This window comes from Bombus flavifrons, chromosome 7 (genome assembly GCF_040668555.2).
Source record: "Bombus flavifrons isolate JBK064 chromosome 7, iyBomFlav1_principal, whole genome shotgun sequence".
In the NCBI taxonomy this organism is placed as follows: Eukaryota; Metazoa; Arthropoda; class Insecta; order Hymenoptera; family Apidae; genus Bombus; species Bombus flavifrons.
In genome coordinates, this window is record NC_138448.1 from 14007495 (window position 1) to 14026851 (window position 19357).

A 19357-nucleotide genomic window follows, 5' to 3' on the forward strand; every position below is an offset into this window, starting at 1 on the left:
ACTATCATTTTCAACGATGTCATCATCGTAGGACTTTCGATGTCCATAATCGTGCATCAATCGCGCGGCGATCACGAAAGGATCACATTGGAAAAGAATAGACCGTGGCGGGTTAATGTCGAGGCGTCTAGGTCACGGATCGGCCAGTGTTCTTGATCGGTCGGCTTTATCCAAGCGTAGTCGTGACCCACTTGCCGTTACCGGTCATGTTAATCGCACTTCTCAACCGGCACGTGCGCTGCACAGTTATGCAGTTTTTGTTTGCTCAGCCAGAAGCTGGTCTCGTACGGCTCGTTGACAACAAGGGTTCATGCACTCGGCATCGTTCGCACGCTGTAATTCGGTAGCTTGAGTGCTTTCACAGAAATTTGTCGGAATAAGCGGCCGAATTCTCGGAATTGGTCGTTCACTGTAGTTGAAGAAGGAAATTTAAAGGAAGCATAGGTGGATTTGGAGTTAATAATTGGCTGTTATTAAACTACGGATTTTTATGCAAATTTATTGCGATGCTTATCAATACTCGGACACTATGGTGAGAAAGATCGTTGCACCATATATGCGTGTATAATACTTTTATCGAGATAATTGTATTTGAATATGGAAATGCAGAATGTGTTAAATAGTATGTAGTTAAAAATACGTAGAACCGAAGACTTTTTTATGGGTCACTCAGCATACATTTATAACAAACTGTTCCATGTAAATAAAAGGATTACCATTAGATTTAAATAGAATTTTTGGTCATATATTTTCAGAGAAAAAGATTTATCGTGGAAGCAGTCTGTGCTTTGTTCTGTCATACCAGAGAAATAATTTAGTATTCAAGCAGAAATGATAAAGATTTATAGTGGCCACGATATCTGAATCTTTATGAAGGATGAGTTATGAGCATCGTGTGTCACTTTAAAATCAAAAGCTTCTGGTGAATTAATTTATGTGCAAAGTTTTCATAGATAGAAACGCAAGGTATAAATCAAGCGTCGTTAAAATTAATTTCCCTTTTTCTTTAATTTTACCATGTAACGTATCGAGCTTTTAATTCCAAGCTTACGACGAAATTTCTTAATTCATCGTTCTTGTGGTAATAAATTTGACTTTAAGGTAACATAACGAAATATTTCATATTTATAAATTTTCACTTTTGATATCGTGTTTCCTTTCTACAACTAATTTTAGTGCAATCTTGAGGTCGTATCGCGATATTATTAATGGCCTTGCATTTTTTCTTCACACTGGTGATTGAGTTCAGAAGAAAACAAAGGAAGCAGCTAACAAGTAAAGTTGCTAATTGTAGAAAGAGAAGAAGAAGGAGAAGAGGAACAGAAGAGCATGCGAAGATATTACGAATGCGAATTAATGAACATTTACGATAAAATATTCGCATACGGATTAATTACCCGGTACTTTGTACAATTCTCCTTATTTTATTTAACATCTTTAAAACATCTTACACGCATAATTTAATTTCATATTCTCGATTGTTCTTGTTATTGTAAAACATCTTACATCAAAAAGAGTATTTTTCATCACAGTATTTTCAAGACAAACACCGCAAATTCTTATGCTTATGCAGAAGCTTACACTTTTCTAACGTGCAGTTTCTTTTAAAATGTTCAACAACAAATACGCTAATGATCGAATTAGATCAAACAATCGCCCCATCAAAATTCTAAAAGAGAAACGGATGGAAAGAATAGCGGGAAAGGTTAAAAGACGAAAAAAGAAAATGGCAAAAAAGAATCGTTCAAAGGGAGTAGGGCCATAAAGGCGCCTCGATTCTGCACGCTCGTCTCACATCTCTGCCGGAAATAAAAGAGCGCACATGCGAGAAAAAGTGTCGAGAGAATGGTCAAAAGACGGGGCAAGATAGAGAAAAGGAGAAAGACAAAGATAATGACATGCTTTATTAAGCTGCGGCCATTTCATCCGCCTTTTTACAAGTAATTATACGCTCGCACCTAGCAAGTTACATCGGTGGCACGTCTAATTACTCTTAATTACGAACAAAAGCAACAGTGTTAGACACAGAGCGCTACGATACGCAGACTGTGATAAAGGCGACGGAGTTTACGGCGAACATTCGTTGCACTTTCGAAGTTCATCGGTCGCCATAATAGCTCGTTCCGTTCGGCGAACCAGCACGCCGGAAGTCGTTTCGCGGTGAAAAATGTTTGCACAGTGTTCTCGCGGAGTATCGCGGGTCCGGAGTGGGATTTGAGTCTCCTTCTTTCCAGATGCGAACGCGTGTCATAGTCGAGTCGCTTTTATCGTTTCTAATTTGTCGCACGTTTTCAATATTTTTATGATAACACCGAACGAAGAAAAAAGAAGATTATTGGTATGAGTCATGTATGTCTTTAGGAGGTGACTCTGTTCTTTTAATAGGACGATTATATTTTTATTTTGGATTAATGCGTGCTTTTATCTCGCTATTTTGAGATTAGTTATTTCAAATTAGAACTAACGCGTTGGCGATTAAAGTATCATATACCAGATCTACCAGATCAATTAGATAGATTAATCCTTAATAGACAAGATGGTTATGTGTGTTCAAGCTTAATTTTCCTTCTTCTGGGAATTTAAAAGATCCACAAAAATTCTAGGATATTTATCAAGCTTTTATATTTATAACTCTTCGTGTCGATTTCCAATACCGTAATGTGTTTAGAAAGTTAATGTAATGTCAACGTAGAAACGCTAATCGTATAATTAGCGAAATATACATTTATATAAATATTTCAGGGCACTTAGATATTAGCTTTTTTAATTCATACCGGAACCTGCTATAATTTAAGAATAATAAAAATGATTTCTACGAAGCACATAATGACTCCGATAGGTAATACATATCTTGAATTAAATTACTTTGATATTATTTCACTTTTTTATAAAACATGATCAACCACTGTTTGATTTTTATAAATTTCACTGTGAGAACCTGATTGCGTTCGAAAAGAAAATGAAACGGGAATGCAAACGATACACTGTGTCGAACACGGAACCAGGAAACATGCGAATGCTGTTCGATGGAATCTGATCCGTGAACCAAAGGCAACGAGGTGAGAGGATTAGGTATCTGGCGCAGTGGAATCGAGCCCGACGACACACAAATGGACTCGACTCGTTCGGAGAAGTCGGACAATTCTGTCGTTTCCCTCTTATTTTGCACTCAGCGTGCATCGTTCGTTCGTTGACCGTCATCTTCAAGCGGAACGGTCTTTCGTTTTCACTAGTAGGGAAACGCATTCCTTCAAATGTATGTCAGGGTTGATTAAACCGATGATTTTCTAATTTCTTATTTGGTACCATCTATAATTTATGGTCCCTTTAATGTTACATTAAAAATTTATTTCTTACTTTTTTTTTGTCTTTGCAATAATCGGCAGGAATCGCTATAGTTTAAATGGGAATACATTTTATGAACTTTTACGCTTGTACGGTTATTTTGTATAAATACATGCAAATCTGTAGTCCGGTTATAATGCCAATAGGGATCATGAAAATTGCCATATGTAAAAATTCAGTCAAATTTTCACCATTTCTAAATTTCTCATAAATGAATAAAAATTCTCAGAGGATATAACGACAACGAATGTCATAAAAATCAAGGTATAAAAATTTAACCATTCAATTATGAACATAAGCTTGATATTATTCAACCACAATATCGAGTTTGCATTAATATTGTTGTTAAAAGTTGATATAAAACAGATTTCTTTTATGAGTTATGTACGATATAACGACTATTTTTTACGCTCTTTATATGTTGTTCCTGTATTCCATTGCTACTAATTTTAACCGATCCTTATCAAATTGGAACAGGAATTTCAATGACCGTATTTTTTAATTTCATTCAGTGTAAACTTACATAAATGAAAGACAAGTAACCATAGCTTAATCCCTCGCCTAAAGTTAACGCATTAACATTAACACAATTAACAGTTTGTACAGATTTAATGTATTTGTAAATGAATTATTCCGATTTAAAACTGGAAAAAGAAATCAACTGATTTCTATCAAAATTCCAATGCTGCCATTCAACATACCAAAAATTTTCAAAGAATCTCATACTTAAATACGCAAAAAATATATATTCCATCTTTTATTTATTCCTAATAAAAAGATTTGCAGTTCAATTATTTATCTCCTGATTATATTGATTCTTTACCATTATATCGGTGCGACATCAAGGACAACGGTAAATTAGGGAAATGAGAAATGGACGAAAATTAAAAATTAAAAATTACCAACGGTTACCATTTGTCAATGATCGATATCAAACTACCGAATGCTGAAAAGCTTATAAAACTTCAGGCAAGAAAAAGCAAAACACGTGTTCTCGTGTTTCTCGATTTCTCCGGCACTCTCGCAACATCGCTTTTTCAACTTCCTTGCACGTCTTCATCTCGTAAGAATTACGCTTAATAACGCGTAATAATCTTCTAATTACTTGCCTTCGAGGTGATCTGTCCATCAGAGCTCGATAAGCTGCGCACGATTTCCGGTGAGCAGAAACCGCGCCGGATTACCAAGCCCGTAACAAATCGAATTTCGTGTTAATTTCCACTCGGCAGTCCAGTCGATTGGAAACAGTCGGGACGTGTTTCGCCACGCGAGCGAATCGCGATTCCGCGGCGCGATTCAGTGATCCTCCGCGTCGAAACGGAACGCCGCCAGGTATATACGAGAGGAAGTCATTTCGTGTGAGTTCAAGCGGATGAGTCATCCTCGAGCATTGCTGAGTAGCGTCGAGTCCTTCGAGGAGCACCGATCGATCGAATCTCTTGTCGGTCACTGATAATTCGTTGGATTAATTAGTGGACGTCGTACAAGTGCGATTTGGGAATTTGCGAATGAGAAGCATAGGTGAAGATTTTACAATTTCCTACAATTATACTCTATATTCTTTAATAGTGATCAAACACTAAGTTTGATTAAAAGAAATGAAAAGAAATTGCAGATGTATACTGAAATTGTTATGTATCTCGATTTGTTTAACTAGCTTCAGCAATAAAAGCGGAGGAAACCCGACGAACAGAAACGTGTTGCAATACTATGATTTCTTGTACATCTTTAAACGTAAGAATTGTGAGACACGTTGACGTGCAGAAGGACAATAGTGAAAACGTGTTCACGTTTACCAATCGCTAACTAAAAAAGAAAACAGCGAAGATAAGTAGAAAGTTAGTGAACGATCGTAAGAAGACTGTAAACTTACATTTTTATTAAATACAAAAGTTTTATCAGCTGTGTGTATTTCGATTATCTGATTTAAAAGCTTTCCCTTATATGGTGATTAAATTACATATATTTACGTAATTTCATATTTTTATAAACATAACTAAAAGAGTGAAACCTAGATGGAAAATTCTTTTCACCTATCGAATATTATAACAGGTATTTTAATTTCGATATTTTGTATCTTTAAACGTTATATGTATCTTCTGATCGTATTCCATACAGAAATAACTAATTAATTTAGCTAGCAGCTATTAATACCAAATTTTATTCTATAAAATAGAGCAGATACCAAATTTTATTGAAACAGAAATTTCTATGAATTTTACTTTCCTTCTCTTCCTTTTTTTTCTCGATTCCAGAAATTACCTCCAGAAAGACCAGTGTCATAATAAGAATTCCTCGTTACTCTCTCCATTAATGAAACCCTTGACAAATACAGCCTAAACATTCAAATAATTTACTGGAAACGGTGAACCTTTCTGAAAGCCTCGTTATTTTTCCCTCTCGAGATTAATTTCGAGGTACAACACCGGTAGCATCGTATAAAGTTAATTAGACAAAAAATATACGCGCATTCCGATTGCTTTTTCCCTTCGTAGGCTACCTGTTCGCGAAAAAAAAGAAAAAAAAAAGAAAAAAGAAGAGGAGAGCTCGTGTAGACTCATTTACATGCTCCGCTTTAACGTAACGAACTGCATCGCGTGCATAAGAGCCGCCTATGCACCTTCGTGGAACCTGTCTGGACGAGTGCACGCTAATACAGCTCCCGTAATTCTTGGAATAAATATTCCTTGCTGTTACTACTAACCTTCCTACATTTCGTCTGAAATTTCGCGCTGACAACCGATCGCGATAGCTCGACCCCGCGGCACCGAGCAGCCACTTGTAAATACGGTGTATTATGCGATCGATAGTAGTAGATTCGAATCAAGATTTTCAAGTTTTCACGAATTTTCCCGAGAGCGTGCTCGTTTGTCGGAAATGGAAACATTTTTGTCGCTTGACAGGGAAATCGAAGTGGACCATGATGCTGACGTAATATTGGAATTATTCAACTAACGAGTTTCAGCCGTGGCACCTACCTATTTTATCGAGTGTTGGAATTAAATATACTATTTCCATTTTAGAATGTTTAATCGAGTGTACATACTATGTCGCTATGTTATGTTTAAATATATAATTGAATTATAGCAACTATATGCGGTATATCTTTATAGCGTCGATGAACGTACAAATTTCTTATCCTGATCCAAATTTCGTTAATTATTTGTGAATGTAGAATTATATTTTAAGCTGTTATGCCTCGAATTAATTGTAATTATTATTTAAGTATCATTTTTCTCAAGATCTTCTACTCTCGAATTTTTAACTTTTCCTAACTGTTATTCACACTTTAGCTACCTTAGGAAACTTCGAAGTAATCGCTATTTCTAAAATCTTCCCAATAATGCAACTCATTTATAAGTGAAGTTGCTCTTTCTTTCAAAGGGTTAATAAAGCTCGAGCTCAATTATACGGAAAAGAAAGGAAGAAGGATGAAAAGGATCATAGCAGGATTAAAAACGAAAAGCGTCTCCTCAAATCTCGGCCGTAAACCAAACAGCGATGTTCTGGCTGGCTCTCCACGTGGTAAAAGTTGATAAGTGAGCGAAACGAAAGAAGGGTGGTGCGATACAGCTCTTGGAGATCCCGCTGGTAGATAAAAGCAGCACGTAATAACGCGCAAGCCGCGTACTACCTGGCAGGTTGTTATTGCTGCTTATTATTTATCCATCGTGGGCGGCTTGAAACGTGTAGTACGTGGCCTGTTTACACGACAGGAACGGGGATGAGGAGGGAACCGTTCAAAACGCCACCGACGTTGGAACTTTAATTATTATCTTCGTTGGGAGAAAGGACAGCTCCGACGATCGATGTTCGACTAAATAACGTTGACTTTGTCCACTGCCACCCGCGTACAGTTTGACACGTGGTCTTGATAAGGAAAGGTGCACATCGACGTTCTCATATTAGACACACGTACAACGTGTCCTAGGAAAAAAGAAAAACGACTCTTCGTTTGGGCAAAGCAAAGAAGAATTATCTCGAAAGCGAACGAATCGGAAGCTATATCGATCAACTGCATAAATTGAAAAGCGAAGAGGAATGTATCGAAGGTTAAATCATTTTTATGAATTTCCGTGAAATTCAAGCACGCTTATGTCAGTTCGTTCCAAGAAATAAACTTACGAAAATAAACAATTTGTTTTCTTAAGAAGTTCAAAACTAATCACATCTTCGGGCAAGAAAATTGACAAACTCACGGAATGTAGAGTCGCTCAGTTTGATTTGCGATAGGCACACATGATCTTTCGTTCAGATTCGGAATGTTCCGTCAGACATATTGGTGGCTTTATTCGGTTTTTATTTTCATGCGACACCTTATATGTACAAGTGGTCGTTGATGACAAAGAATTTTTCCTGTAATCGATAACCAGGCCTGTTCGCTTCCGGAGCGTCGTGGCAACGCGTGTTTTGAATTCACGCGTCAACATCGGTCTCAACCCCTTTTGCGCACTTCTGGCGGAGAAACGAACGCGTGACGAATCGCGTGTTGAGTGGGTGTGCCCCGAATGATTCTGATGTGAGTTTGATTGATGGTGTGGAGGGATTGATTCTCCGAGAGCGTTGGATTTTTCTGTCTATTTGTTAATATTTCAGGTATCGTTGATGGGGTGTTGGAAATAGGAGTATCGAGTTTGTAAAAGGTGCGAAGAATATCGAAGTGGCGAAATAATGGTTGAAATTGGTTATTCGAAATACAAGGTATTTAACAATACGGAGGATAGTTAGTGGTTTGGGTTAAGTATGGTGGATTAAACGAGAATTCTTGCAACATTGTTGGAGAACACGTTCTTTTGCAATGTAGTCCTGCAATGGATTTTTTCTAAAACTCCGTCGATTAATATCCGATTTTATAAAGTATTTTTGGAATCCTTTAAAATATATGACATTTGTATTTTCTTGGTAAGAGATTGAAGAGAATACTTACTTATTTATTAATTGATTATTAAACTAAAATAATTTAATACTGGATCCATTTTGGCAGAAATATTGCAAATATTTATTTATTTAATAACGGGAAAATATCCCTCAGCAAATAAATCTTTATCATTGAAACAATCCATTGGATCGAATCTATGTTCTGAAAAGAATTTTTCGAATTTTATAAAATACACGATTCGTATATCGTTTTGTTTGAACAGAGATAGTGGAAATCTATCAATAAAGAAATAGATCCTTTTGCGAATGAACTTCTTTGTAATTGCCACAACTTTAATCTCCATAGTTAGCAATGATAAATTTACAGAGACGAGAGGAATCAAATTCCTAATTGTAAGTTCCCTAAACAAATACTTCTTTCAATCTGGAGAAGTATCGTCTCAAAAGTATCTTTGCCTCTTTCCTATCAATAGGATCAAATTATCAGCGATACAGTTCGGCGTTAGTTATATCATTTTAGAATACGTATTCTGCAATTTACCTGGTAAAGAATCATCAACGATATCCGTTCCACAAAATATATAAAACAATATCAACTACCTTACAATTAAATAACCTAACCTAACCGAAACAGTTCCTCGAATTTCCACGAATACTCTTTTTTAGTCGTCATTTGCAATTAGACAAACAAGAAGAAAGGAGAAGGTTTCTAAACGAAAAGCGGTCACGTCGATTAACGTGGCGAATTTTCATTCGCATAAACGATTGTCTCAACGAAATGAGACGGACCAATAGGGAACGAAACGAGGGGAACGAAAACGACGAGAAAGCTACAAGAAGGAAGATAGGAAGGAAGTCTCCGGTAATTTCGCTAAATCGTTTTAACGCACTTAGTTGCGATTCCGTCGCAACCACTCGGTGGTTGGATCTCGCAACAGCAGTTACAGTGACTCACGGCATGGAAAACGAAACGCGAAAATTCCGGCAACGTGATGCAGCCAACTTGATTTCAAGATTGGTCGCGATCCGAACAACCCGAGCGATTTCGTGGTCGCGTTCGGTCGAACGCTCGCAGGTACATCGGTCGACGCTAATGATCCGTATCGGTGATCCCGTTAGCGTTGCCACCTCCGGACCATCTTTACTTCCGCCTCTAACCCACGCTTCTTCCACCATGCACTGGCTAGAGCATCTTACGTTTCTGGAATTTTCCATTTGGTGCCACTTCCAAGCGTATTTTCGTACTTTATTCCGTCACTGTTACTTTCTGCTTCGTGTGTAATATTTGGGATTTAACCACGCAACTTGGAAATGTGGTACCATATTTCTTTCGTGTTTCTGGAATTATCTGTCTGGTATTTACATTTTATTCTGCCGTCGTTATTTTCTGATTTACGATTAAGGTTTGTTAATATATATGGTGGTTAGTGATGTGATAATTTCTTTCGTATTTCGAAGCGTACTTTCGTGTTTTACCATTTATCATTTTATGGTATTTTATCATTTTTATCATTGTTTTTTTTTCTAATTGATGGCTACTATTTGAAGCTTATGAAATTTTCTGTCGAAACGAAAATTAACAAAATACGACTCATGTTAGGATCATGTTACGTTTAAGTGGATGCGCGATAAATACCGCTTCACGTTTATTCATTTAATTCAGAAAAATTGTACACGCTTGTGAAATTTCACATGTGGCAACGAAATACATATTTTCTGCTTTGTTCTCGGTTGCGTTATTGCTATATCGTAATTTAGATCGCTTAAAAAAGATTATCGTACAAATTTGTTGATCCGTTCATAAATAAATATCTATGTAGGTGTATTTGTCTGGACGAAAAGATGGCATAAAATATATTAGTATTACTATAGAATACACGAAGTTGTAAATATGTTAAGAGAAATTTTACTTGTAGATTGGCAGATAATATAAAGATAAATGCGTGAGTAGGTGTTCCGAGGTTTTGAATGAGTAATCGTAGAGAGCGAAGGTCGAACGAATCAAACGCAAGTAGTTCAGAAGCTTAGCAATATAATGCCGTAACTAACTACTGATTAATCTTTTTAATTTCCGTGTAAATGTTCTTAAGCTTTAGATGGAGAAGCGAATAAAAATTGGAAATGACACCAAAACTAATTTAATTACGGGTCCAAGCTCCGATAAAATCAATCTATCACATCAAGGTGTTATTCCTCGTTAATACCTTAATCCTCGAATTCGTAGCATTTAAACAATCCATCGAAATGTAATACGTTATTGTTCTTTTACAAATTATTAATTGAATGAAGTACAAATATATTTGTTTTCGATAAAACTGGTTAACAAATCTTTTTTACAAAACCAGTAGAGTAAACATACTCCATCGTCAAAGGACGATAAAGGGAAAATTTGCCCTATAAAATATTCGATTGTAAAAGGATAAGTTTAAGTCGAAACACGCCAGAATCTGAATCATCGTACGTTCTACTTCTTTAACATTCTTCGATCTCGTAACAGTAGGGTGCGTCCAGGAAGCGATGTTGCTTCCTTTACGAAATTCTGCGCCAAAGTTTCGCAACATTGTTCCTCGCCGATTCACTTTCGAACATACGAATTGTCCACGAGAATAAATTCTATAAAATATCCGATGGTGACTTGTATGAAACTTCGCTGGTTCTCGTTGCAAAATAACGTTTCGTCAGACGCAAGCTGGTCGGAAAGGTGGAAAACCGAGCTGCGGTGCGCATCATTTCAATATAATAAGCGGATCGTGCGTTAGATGAGGGGCAAGGCTAATGTTGGTAGATGGTTCTCCAGCGATTAAGCGAAAAGCTAGTCTTATAATTCCACGGTATTTCGCGGTAAGTATGATTGAACGCGAAATGATAAATAGCCAACGAAACTTTCATACAAAAAGAATCTAATTGCCGGTATCTACCGGTCGTAACGCAATCGCTGACGCAGTACCACGGTGAAGGTTTTCTAACGCGACAGCTTGACATTTTCATGTTGGTTACACGAAACAGAGTCGTTAAAACTGCGAAATCGAATAGAGTCATTCACCTTGATTTCGTCGGACGAAGTTAAGTATAAAAGGTGCGAAGTAAGCCATTGTGAAGTGAAAGAATTTATGAAGGCATTTATAAGATTATTCTGCTGATCATCTTTTCTTGTATCAAATTATATACTGTTAGTTACATAATTACATGAAATGTCGTATAATAGTTCACAATTATCGTGGGTATAATAAAGTTTACGATAGTTAATTATTTTTATAAAATTACCTATTAATTACATATTATCATACAATATATCATATAATTTCGTTTTTTATGGCAGATCGGGATCGCAATATAGCAATTGATCGGAATATCAGTTACTGAAGTGTTTATAAGGAAAATAGTACCAAAAATATTTTTTCCATAAAATACATATACAATATTACTGCACTGGCGTTAAGAGTAGGAAAAAGAATGATTTCAATAACTTTAGCATAGTTTCTATTAGATTAAAATGCAAGGGCATTGCAGCGTTGAATATGCACTTTATCGACTGCCATTGTATTCACGATGCTTTTCTGAGTTAATATCGCGAAGAAAATGATAAACGACACGATATTTTAAAAATTTGATGCCGACGTTATAAACACGCTACAGAACGCTAGGATATCTCAATCTGACGTACTGCAGCAAATCGTAAAACAAAATGTGAAATCTTTTTCTGCATCTAATAAATATTCATACGTTCTTATTACACAAAAACAATAAATTCCATATATAATCTTCCATCTATATGTTTATTACGGCCATAATATATTTAAAAAAATTTATTATTACCTATACTATAAAAAAATAAACGATCCATAACTATACACGTATAACGTGATAAATTGTCGTTGCAGATATTTAGAAAAACTTGCTTCTTCGCAATAAAAAACTACAGGAACGAGTCATTTAATATCATATTGCTATATAATATAAGATAATTATTACCAAACCTATTAACATTTACTTACTTGAAACATTCTTTTTCTTCGTATAATTTTTAAAGAATTACAACGCATCGGAGGATAATTTAATTAAACGTAATTTCTGTTAATAATTATTTTGTCAAATCAACGACCAATAAAAGAGTGAAATAACCAACAAAACAGTTAATGTAACAACCTATCACTTCCACGTTGCAAATATTTACATGTATATGCGTATCGATAAATCTTCGTTCCCTCGTTAAAGCTCTGTCCGCAATGCTACTTGTAGGTCCGATCATCGATTTCCATAATTGCACGATACCTTCTCCGAACATCCGATCGATTTTAACGCAATTAAAATAATTCAGTGAAAGCCACCAGACAATGCCGGGCAGTCGCAGCCGTTCGAACGTCACCGCGAAATTAATTACGAATAATTACCGAATAATCTCGCTGTCGGCGGTATCGTTAAGGTCGATGCGCGTACGAGAAGCTTCAAGTGCGTCCATTGTTTCCGCGAGACGCATTGTATTGTTACGAGTTTTTGCGTGGGTTTTGCCGCGCGCCGATCTTCTTCTAATTGCATTAAGCACAGTCCCCGTAACGAAATAAAAAAAAAAAAAAACGAATGAAACGAACGGAGGTAGACAGTGAGATAGGGAAGAGAAGGAAGAAGGAAGTTGATTTGCTGCTGTGCTTGGCACGCAACGTTTAGAGACGTTTAATTGCACCTGCAAGCATCGAGGGATTGTTCTCTCGTTGTCTCGTATGATTCATGACCACTCATCCCGACGAACAATGTGTACAAAACTCGCGCGTTGTTTCACTTAACCACTTAACCTCTCGCTCTCTGATCGGACCCTCGTTACGCAACTTCTCTTCTAGTTGTTTTATGAGTTTTATTATCGATCGGATTTGGTGTCGGTGATATAAACACCGTTCATATGTTTGATGTGTCCGAACACTTGAAAACACAGAAATTTTTCTATTGAAATTCGATTTTATCATTTTTATTAAAGTTCAATGAAATATTTTGTAATTTGTACAGCTTTTTTCCTCCTAGCACCTCATTTATATTCATTGTGAATTTTTTCTTTCTAATATTTGTCCACGACGAATCAATAATGGGTATCGATAATTGACGGCTGTTAGCAATTATTATTCTTCCGACAAATAACTTTCAAAATGTCTATAATTTTATCGAAGGCTGGAACGCTTTATATAATGGAATACTTTAAACACAGTGATGTCGTACTCGTGACGATTTAACTTTTCTACCATTTGGAAATCCACAGCAGTAGTTATAATTATACAACGTATCTAAACGTCGTATACTTTATGTACACGTATATGATATAGATGCAGTAATTTATTTACAAATTTATTTTAAAGCATGTGTTATTTTATAGAACGCATATCAATTATGAGCAAACTGAGACAACTCATAGTCACTATGCTCTATAACATTATGTAAATCAATTTTTTTCAATGCTTATGTAGCACATTGTGACAATCCAATGATAACAGAAAGCTTATTATAATTTTTGGTTTAATCGTTGCAATAAAAAGCTACGTTTAATTACAGGAATTTGGATAATATGTACGTTGCATAACACGAAATATGCAACCTGTCTCACTGCAATACAAGTCATACGTTCTATACAAATAATCAACCTGAAGAACCTGTCTTCCATTGCTATATAACACCAGTTTCAAAAGATCAACCGAATCTCGATCTATCTCGCGAAACAACATAGATCTCTATCGATCTCCAAACTATGTACAGACATACTGTTCTGTTATGCACGACTGCGTAGATTTAATCTATGTATGGGCTCCTAGTTTGTAATCTTTTTAGTTACCACTGAATATACATTTCGTCATGTATACGTACACGTACATATATCAGAATAAGTTACCTTTCAATTCCTTTTACATCATAACCTTTCAACGATTTCGTATTTACCTCTTATTTTCTGCATGTAGAACCTCGATTAGCAAAACGTTGATTAATGGGACGATCGATTATCGGAATATCGATTAATGGAAAGTTAGAAAGAATAGTCCTCCGTAAGACAGATTGTAAAAGAAACTGTAACATTTTTATTCGATAAACTTTGTTTCTGTGTGGTTAACATTAATATTTATAAAATAAATAAGTCTTTTGCATATGTTATCAGTTGGAATAATCGCGGTTCTTTTGTATAGACACGAGCAAGAACAAAGCGACGATTTTATTTCTGCCAATGAATATACGTAACACTTTAAATCGAATTAAATTAGAATTTTGTACGACGGAAAAGTAAGAGATTACGAGTAAATTTAATTATTCTTGATTTCTATGTTTCAGATATTTTGGAGAAATGGGACTGGCGGAGAGAGAAGCCGAAATGCAGGAGTTAGAAACCTCAAGACCTGGTCGATCGCGAGACCTCTTCGGCGTGCAGCTCGAGGTAATTGCTTCTGAAATATTTCTACTATATGAATACGATCTCAATGACGATATTATACGATGTCGGTATCATTAGTCATAACGTTATACATTACAGTTGTGCTATCTCATATCCTGAATTAAGATAAGAGAAACAGATTGGGAAGAAAAATTATATTTGTTTCGCCTAATAATAAATTTCGAACGACATATAATTCTTGCGGATGACCCAGTTGCAAATATTATAATCTAATCAATATTATTCCAACATAAAGTAGTAAATGTACACTGTGACACTGAATAAACATTAAAAAAAAAAACACCAAATAAAATTTGTTTCTCTCTCGACAAATTCTTCGAGTTCCTGCGCGCAACTGCAATTTTATGAAACAGTACTCGCAATCTGAAAAACTTAAATTCACTAGGAACAGAATTAGAAGAAGATTGAGAATGAACTGATATGTTAAAGTAGTAGATCGGATATTTGAACTCTTATTTTATCGTCAACAGAATTGTGTAAAGGTTCTCGCAACTAACGCTTAATAAAATTATTTTGAAGGCAGGTGTTTTAAAAAGGGCGTCTAACTCGGCTCCGACTCAAAGCGGAAATCTTGTCGAGGTCAGAAACAAATTCGATCCGGAATCGATAGCCCATTCACCGTACAAGGTGGTGGGTTGCAAATTCAATAGTCACTTTTGCCAAGAGAGTGAGTATAGGCCAGTGAGAGGCACGACCCAGAAAGCATAGTACATACTACTAAAACAAATAGCTACTTGAAACCGAAGCAACCAAAGAAAGTCTGTTGCACAGACTCTCTTTCTTCCTCGATCGATCGATTCGTCGATATCGCCTTTCTCTGTCCAATCATCCTTCTAAAGATCTGGATCAATAAATTAACCATTTCCTGAATCATTTCTCAACTTAGGATCTTCCAAAATGAAGCAGTTCTTTTCGAATTTTAAAAATTATTAATAGACTCAGAATTTTATCGAATATTTTTGAAAAGAATTGATCGTCGAAATAAAATAACGTCTATAAGAGTGAAATAAAAGCAAGAAAATAAAAAAGAACAGAAAAGTGAACAGTTGAGAAAAATACTATAAAAATTGTATGAGATTACGTTTCAACCGATATAAATTTCTTTTATTCTACACCTCCTACATACATTCCCGTCACAATATTCCTCGACACACATCTTTCACCATAAACGTGTCACATTATTCGATAAGCTTTTTTATTTTTTAACTATCTTTCCATAATCTCTCTTTTCACCTAGCATTTTTCTCGAAGACATCCTTCTACTATCTTAATTGCAATTTATTCATTTATCGACGTTGTTTCCGCTCCATCATAACTGCCACTCTAATTAACGGAGAAAGGTAACAAAACACAGTTCACCAAGCAAAAAGTTTGCGTGGTAGTATCGTGGCAATGCATTTTCACTTCCGGTTTCTTGCGATCGATTTTCATCAGAGGCGATCGATCGTACATTTTAGAAAGGCATCACCTTTCTCTTCTATAGAGCCGATCGACGAAAAGGTGGTCGAAATTGGAAAGCTCTGTCGGTCACGCAGAATCGGTCGATCGTACGTAATTCTTTGGTTTCGCGCCGTTTCGAGCACCTGCAATCGATTTTCATCCGGCCTCGTTGCCAATCTTTACGTCGACGTTTTATATCTACCCATTCCACGCTTCAACGACCATAAAAATCGTTTCACAATGTTTCACCTGTATCGTGATTGCGTAATTTTCGGCAGAATTTTTGCCTTCGAACGAATTTTCTATTGCAGTTTCATTATTCGATCTTTTCTCTAAAAAGTTAAATGTCAATTACATAGATTACCGAGATTAACGAATCTACAAAAAGCGAAAATGATCAATTTAGTTTCTAAACGTTAATTTACAATTGCTGAAACGATTATACCCATAGGTACAATTCACAATAAAATGATTTAAAGAAATTGCTAATCATGTTATACGTCTTCAGACGTACGTTTGCTATTATATTCGAACGCTAAATGTTGCAAACCTTTTTACACGACTGAGAAATCTATCATACCGAGTTGAATAACTTATAATATTTCTTTGCTCGTTTGCAATAAAATTTAAAGAGAATTCTTCTGTAATAACCAACATTTAGAAGATCAATAAACCGTGAACGCGTATGAACTTCAATTACGAAAGAAGCTATATATATTTAATATTGATACACATTTTCTGATAATAAAGTAAGCTTAACTTTCCTTCTCTCTTTCTGTCTTCCAAGACAAGTTTTTGTTATCGGATGGCGAAGAACATCATCGCGAAGAATTTGCGACATTATCACGTGTTTTCTCTCTGTAATGTGATCACGGATAAACGAAACAGCGTAATTTCGTTTTTGCCACAATCTTACCTTTCTCCGGAGATTTCTTAATAATTCCCTGTCATGAAACGTAACGATCAACTAACTCGCCTTTATCCCGATCCAAGGATTAGATCCACGCTACTTTTTACGCCAGTTTTCCATTTAAGTAGCAGACATACTATCAGGATCGAGCCTTTCTATATTCTTACAAAAGTGATTAGATTAGTTTGTTCTAACTTACACCGGTTACTTCGTTTCGATAATATAATCGTCGAGTAATCGACGACTTCCCGTTTCAGCTGACCGATCAGTTTTTTGTCATCAAATATCGTTGAATAATTGGCTTCTTGCGCGTCCGAATATAACCCGACTAGAGTTACATTTCACCTTCGAAATATTTTACTTTGATTATTTTACATATTTTCACGTATTACGTATACATTTTATATATTTCTGAACGTTAATGCACGAACATTCGTAATCTACCGATCGGTATTCGTCGCTTACAAAAATACGATATCGCACGCCCTTCATCTACATAAAATTCATTTGCTTAGTCCACGTACATCTGCTACTGTATGTATCAATGTTATCTTCCTTCAAAATCAGTATAATACAACCGTCCGTACACGAAATGAAAATAGGAAGCCAAGAAACCACGCAGAAACCTCCTAGTGACAAAGTTAATGATCGCTGAAGGAGGCTAATGCATAGGAGACGCGAAAAAGAAAACGCGAGAAAGAAATAAGATAAGAAGAGAGGAAGACGCGCGAGAAAGCAGAACTGGGGGAGTCTGGAAGAGAAAGAAAATAACGGCGGAGGGACCAGAAGCAGAATGTTTCGCGACGAGCTTCATGAATTATCGAACAAACAGATGTTATGCGATGGCAGGGCCACGGTGGCCGTTCTAACATAATTTGATCGACCGAGCAGATATACCAGGCCCTGAATAAAATGTTACCCTTCGCTTCTATCGTAATCACCGATGAGGCTTTATTAATTACCCGGCAATATGGCGCGAGTATAATTAATCGCGACGCGGCTCATTATAAACGACACGGCTTAATGCCCGGCGAACGAACATCGTGTCGCGTCCCGATTCAATCGACCCCTTGTAGCTTTAATCGCCACGATGTATACCACGGGGTAATGTCGAGTCACGAGATCATTAAATCGTCGATCAGCTGTAATGCGTGAGTCTACGTGGTCGACTTGGATCCGACGCGAGAAATCGTAGAATGGATGTGTACTTGGTTGAGAAGAGTTTCATGCAATGTTAGAGTTTCGTTTAGCTGAATTCCGTTTGCTCCAAGCGAAATTTTAATGAATTTCAGAGTAACTGATTTTCTGCCAGTTGAACCGGCGCATCTAAACGCCAACTCCTATAAGACGAATGAAAAATAGTAGGCAGTGGGAAAAATTGGCGATATGTTATTGTATAAACTGTTTCATGCGATGTTAGAGTTTCGTTTAGCTGAATTCCGTTTGCTTCAAGCGAAATTTTAATGAATTTCAGAGTAACTGATTTTCTGCCAGTTGAACCGGCGCATCTAAACGCCAACTCCTATAAGACGAATGAAAAATAGTAGGCAGTGGGAAAAATTGGCGAAATGTTATTGTATAAACTGTTTGTCCTTCATAAATGAGATTCTATCGAATCGATATCTTTTTCAAAAAAGGCAAAACTGAAGATCCTTTTGATCGACCTATGTATTCTCCAACTTTCTTCAGAAACGTCTCGAACGTTCTCTTTCATACGACAGGATAAAACTTACGGTGGCGCGAGTCAAGATATCGAGAATTTGAAATAGACGCATATTTGAAAATTTAGAAGCACACGATACATCGATCAACTACGATAAAAGTTTCATGTTATACGCTCTTGTCTATCGCGCTCCGTTTCCATGGTTTGAAGAAATGTATTGAGAGTTATTATATAATTATTAAGAATTAATAAGAGTATCGGACTCACACCACTGGAATCTTCAGTCCTCCATATTTTTCGAGTTATCTTCGCTATAAATATATATACAGGGTGGTTGGTAACTGGTGGTACAAGCGGAAAGGGGGTGATTCTACGCGAAAAAAGAAGTCGAAAATATAGAATAAAAATTTTTCGTTTGAGGCTTTGTTTTTGAGAAAATCGACTTTGAATCTTCGCTCGGTACGCGTGCACTTTATCATGTCTCGTTATAACGGATCTCACTGTAGATCGTTGTCTCGATTGACGTTATTCTTTTAATTTTTTAAATTTTTATTCTATATATTCGACTTCTTTTTTTCGCGTAGAATCACCCCCTTTGTAACACCAGTTACCAACCACCCTGTATATGTTCATAATCAGGAAAGAATAAAAAAAGCAACTTCGAACCTATTTCCCAGAACCTACAAGAAGCTCAAAGTTT

General features: G+C 36.3%; 1 protein-coding gene across 1 annotated transcript in view; it reads left to right on the top strand.

Annotated features, from left to right (window-relative positions):
- LOC138181967 (uncharacterized) overlaps positions 1-19357 on the top strand; it is a 99574-nt gene that overhangs the window by 57406 nt on the left and 22811 nt on the right. The window contains exon 2 of the mRNA XM_069117387.1: positions 14524-14626. Coding sequence (XP_068973488.1) covers positions 14537-14626 — 90 coding nt within the window. The 5' untranslated portion in view covers positions 14524-14536. The remainder of the gene's footprint in view (positions 1-14523; positions 14627-19357) is intronic.